Raw genomic sequence first — 5,060 nt, 5'->3', positions numbered from 1 at the left:
GTATATTAAGGAATCTGAGATGTCCTACAGTAAACACATCTCTCGCTCTCTCTGTCTCTCTCTCTCTCTCTCTCTCTCTCTCTGTGTGTGTATGAGAGACAGAAGTTTGTACAATTAAACAACATTTTATAAAATGTTTTCTGAAGGACAGTGGTCCACGCTCCTAAGTTTCCAACATTGTACTACGTTGGGAGATTCTGCATACTTTATTTTCTCTTTGGTATATTAAGGAATCTGAGATGTCCTACAGTAAAGAAATTTGCATTATATAGTTAAAATCAAGGTTATTCAAACTTTTTGATTATTGAAACCTTTCTCCATTAGTTACTAGGATTGAATGAAACTAGTGTTCTTCAGAAAACTATGGGAAATGTTGCTAAGCAGTAAAGACATGGTGATTTCAGCATGGGCAATATTTACAGCCATTACACCCATGAACCACCCTGGCAGTAGTGAAGTACCAAAAATGCTGTCATAACTAGTATGGCTATGAGAAATACATTGGGATAAATCAGCTGCTATCATAATCATTCCTCTCTCACATCAGATAAATGAATTAAGTTTTTGAATAGGGTTATTTAATATAAAGTTCTTAAGTCTAATTATGAGAAGAAATAAGACAATTACTTCAATGGTTAAAGAGAGAATAATTTGCATATTATACCTGATGCAAAATGTTTGTTATGGGTACATATTAAGTGCTAACTAATTGTTAATTGTTCTTGTTACAAGTCTTAATGCAGGGAAACAAGAAACCACTACATAGTACCTAATATTAACTTCTAATATTAAATAAACAATTTCCTCCAAATTCATCCCATTAGCTCTTTTTTCAAGGGGATGGGGAAGAAATACAGACTTCAGTAAACTTGGGCTGGGAACTTTCTTCCTACAAAGTTCAAGGAAAATAAATTATCCTAGTTAGATAATATCAATGAAAAATCCACCAACTTAAATCCTGGCTCTTTGATCTCGGGAAATTATTTCAGTTATCAACTTAATGCATCATATATGAAAATGTATTTAATTAAACTTACTGAATGATATGTTTTTAAGGTACTTTAAAAATAAACTATGATATAAAGTTACTTATTTTTCATGCAAGTATAGTATAAAGAAATTTCTAACACCGGAGATTTTCTGAAGGTTTTGATTCTTGTAAATTTATTACATCATAATGAACAAAACTAATTTTCAACATGTTATGAACTAAATTTCCTTAGTAAATTGTTTTAAATTTATTTTCTTTAAATCTATCATTTGTATAACAATTCAAAACTAGATATTCTTAATTTTATAATTTTGTTTGATGTCAAAGATTAGATTTTGCTATATCTATTCTAAAAGTTGGTATCACATTTCCTTTTTGGATTTTTATTTTTAACTTAGCTAAAGTCAAATATAAACCTATTATTTATATTAATGCAGATATTAGAGAGAGATGCTAAATTCTTTTTAGTATATTCTAAATTATTTATTATCTACTATAAAAAATATAAAGAAAAATAAAGTAGAATCCCTGATTTCAAAGAACTCAGTTGCTAAAAAACAGATACCATTTGCTAGACCCAAAATGTACTAATATGAGTATGTCTCTTTTCCTTTTGTTTTGTCACCGTTCGTTTGGAATGTCAGTGAGTAGAGAAATAGTGTGAAAGGCCCTCAGGGGGAAAAATAGAGGTTCAAGATCAGCAGAGACCCTACTAGAGAAACCAGTTCTACAGAAATGTTTTCAAATGTGTCGATTATCGCTACCTGTACACTCTGTTATTTTGTAATGTAACCATTTTATTTATTATTATAATAATGAAAGAGTGAAATTATAATAATGTGCAGAGTACATTTAACTGTGCAGTGTATTGCATTAAAACTAGATTAACATTTATACATACATAAAAGGTTATCTAGATATTATAAAATTTATGGTTGGATCTGTAAAAAATTCAAAACCTATTTTTAATCTTGCTTTGAGATTTTATAACAAGAAAATGTTCGTTTGAAGCAAAATTTTCAATTCACGTCCTTGAAAACGAAAAAAATGACAACTTGAAACACATAATTGACTATTTTTAAAGGTACAACATTTCAGAAATGTTTTAAAACATAAAATTTTCAGTACAGCTTTTCACTGGCATTTAAATCGAACTTTGAATTGTAAATAGCTCTTACTCTTAAGGAGACATCAGCCATATCCTTAGAAATAGCACGGAGTTGGTAGGTAGTTGTACAAAATTCTAGCCTAAAAGACAAGTAGGGAGCAACAATACTGTGGACCCTTTCTAGTCTTGGGCTGTGTGGCTATGTCAGGCTTCCCCACATTGCCTGAACTAAGGAGAAAGCCTCTTGTCCTTACAGGCCCCTTAGCTTCTATGACTTATATAGTCTATTTGAAAATGAATTGCTTTGTCCACACCATTTAACTATTGGCTTCTTCAACTGGTGAGATGAAACCTATACAATAATCATGTGACTAGCACTAAACAGCTGACATGGTGTAACTCTTCTCAGACTGAGGCTTATCTGGGGAGTATAAATCATATCAAGAAAATGTGCTTTCATTTCCTTAAATGAGTGTCCCCATCCTCCACTCTCCTCCACTGTTCTCCTCTCTGCTTCTATGATATCAACTTTTTTTTTTCTTTAGATTCCACATGAGTGAGATTATGTTGTGTTTGCCTTTATGTTTCTGACTTATTTCACTGAACAAGAAAATTTTTGACATGAAATTAAATTTCTGCCTGTAAACTCAATTCAAACTATTTACAAAATGTTTTCTCAAAAATGTTAGCTTAATGTAATAAATCTACTGGATGACCATATCACATTTTGTTTAGTGAAAACGAATTGTAAGGGTGCTCAATAGCCTCTTCATTTTCATACTTCCAGCTCCTTTGCTCCTATTAAAATTACTGCAAGTTAGCTTTTAAGAACCCTCTGTTTCACTACCTGAAGTTCTATAAAAAGATCCAAGTTCCTTCACAACCATTTCTTATGCTGTCATTCATACATATGTGATAATACCATGTCTGAACACATAGAAGTATGGGCTGGGTGCGGTGGGTCATGCCTGTAATCCCAGCACTTTGGAAGGCCGAGGCAGGTGAATTGCCTGAGGTTAGGAGTTTGAGACCAGCCTGGCCAACATGGTGAAACCCTGTTTCTACTAGAAATACAAAAAAAATTAGCCAGGCATGGTTATAGGCACCTGTAATCCCAGCTACTTGGGAGACTGAGGCAGGAGAATAGCTTGAACTCAGGAGGCAGAGATTGCAGTGAGCTGAGATTGTGCCATTGCACTCCAGCCTGGGCAACAAGAGTGAAACTCTTTCTCAAATGAATGAATGAATAAATGAATAAATGAATAAATAAATAAATACAAGTATGTATTGTGTTGTTTAGAATGTGTGGTGGAAATGAACTTGCTGAGTGATCTCAAAGGATTGGCACTGAATTGAAATAAATAAATATTCATGCTGAGTCTGGTTCAACTATAACTGCACCTGTAAGAATTGCTTTCCTTAGTATAAAACAAATCCAAATCACTCATGGCTTTATATTCCTGATCATTAAACTTGAAGCACTTTTTAATACTGCATGACTTTAACAAAAATATCTTAGCTGAGATTCAATGTTTGGTTGAGCCACACTCACTTGGACACCTTGGTTGCTTTTGTTTCTTCTGACCCCTCAGTTGTCTATGGCATGTGTAGATACAGGTGTATGGAAGTCGATGGCTAGTGGAAGTGGAATGATTTTAAGTCACTGTTATTCCACCACCTTTAATCTGTTGTTGCTCTTGATTTGTACCAGTGGCTGAGAAGACCAAAGAGCAAGTGACAAATGTTGGAGGAGCAGTGGTGACCGGTGTGACAGCAGTAGCCCAAAAGACAGTGGAGGGAGCAGGGAGCATTGCAGCAGCCACTGGCTTTGTCAAAAAGGACCAGTTGGGCAAGGTACGGTGTGTACACTTTGTGTTACATTTATAAGCTGGTGAGATTATGGTTCATTTTCATGTGAGGCCTGGAGGCAGGAGCAGGATACTTAATGTGGGGAACGGCTACCTGACCCTCCCCTTGTGAAAATGTGCTACCTTTATATTGGTCTTGCTTGTTCCAGGCATTAACCCAGATAAATGCCATGCAAATTTTATAATTATCATGATTGTTTCAATTTCTAGAAGAAAGTTAATGAAATAAAAAATGTAGTAAAATGTCAAAGGAACAGCGACATTTCAAAAAGAATGAGGGCTTTCATGTTAACTATAAGTCTTGGAATTTCTCTTCCTTGGAATAACAAATCTCTTTGTGCCTAATTTCTTAATTTCCAAAATAAAATTCTTTTACTTGATTTCTTTATAGTGACATCATCTCTTATTAAATGGCACATTTGCATATTACATAACAGTTCATTGCCAAATACATGTTTGTGGGAACTAAGAGGTTTAAAATATATATCAACCAGAGATCATAGTTTTGAGTAGATTTTAAAATTCTGAGAAGAATTTTGACTGAATTTTTTTGACAAACATGGGACACAAATAAGATTATACCAAAGATACTATAACTTTCATTTTAAATATGAAACTAATACCATATGAGGTGTCAACAATGATGAAATTTTACAAATGTCACCACTACAACAGCAAAATGATTTTTGCTTTTTCCCTGCCTCCTTGCTATTTCTTGAATAAATCAAGCATACCCTTGCCCTGACACATTACTGGGGAGGCCTGCCTTAATCTATATAAAATTGGAGCCATTCTTGTCACCTCTGGTATTCTCAGTCTCCCTATTCTTTCTTTCTCCTTCCTTCCTTCCCTCCTTCCCTCCTTCCTTCCTTCCTTCCTTCCTTCCTTCCTTCCTTCCTTCCTTCCTTCCTTCCTTCCTTCCTTTTTCTTTCTTTCTTTTTTCTTCCTTCCTTCTTCTCCCTTTCTTTCTTTTCTTTTTCTTTCTTTCTTTCTTTCTTTCTTTCTTTCTTTCTTTTTCTTTCTTTCTTTCTTCCTTCCTTCCTTCCTTCCTTCCTTCCTTCCTTCCTTCCTTCCTTCCTTCCTTCCTTTCTTT

General features: G+C 34.2%; 1 protein-coding gene across 8 annotated transcripts in view; it reads left to right on the top strand.

Annotated features, from left to right (window-relative positions):
• SNCA (synuclein, alpha (non A4 component of amyloid precursor)) overlaps positions 1 to 5,060 on the top strand; it is a 116,758-nt gene that overhangs the window by 12,112 nt on the left and 99,586 nt on the right. For 7 of the 8 annotated variants that reach the window (XM_011932618.1, XM_011932642.1, XM_011932600.1 and 4 more), the window contains exon 4: positions 3,811 to 3,953. In XM_011932618.1, the coding sequence (XP_011788008.1) occupies positions 3,811 to 3,953 (143 nt within the window). Of the gene's footprint in view, positions 1 to 3,810; positions 3,959 to 5,060 lie in introns of all 8 variants that reach the window. The other variant, XM_011932593.1, reaches the window with a different exon arrangement.

This window comes from Colobus angolensis, unplaced genomic scaffold (assembly GCF_000951035.1).
Source record: "Colobus angolensis palliatus isolate OR3802 unplaced genomic scaffold, Cang.pa_1.0 Scaffold123, whole genome shotgun sequence".
Lineage (NCBI taxonomy): Eukaryota > Metazoa > Chordata > Mammalia > Primates > Cercopithecidae > Colobus > Colobus angolensis.
The sequence above is the reverse complement of the archived record's forward strand: the minus strand, read 5'-3'. Positions and strand labels throughout refer to the sequence as shown.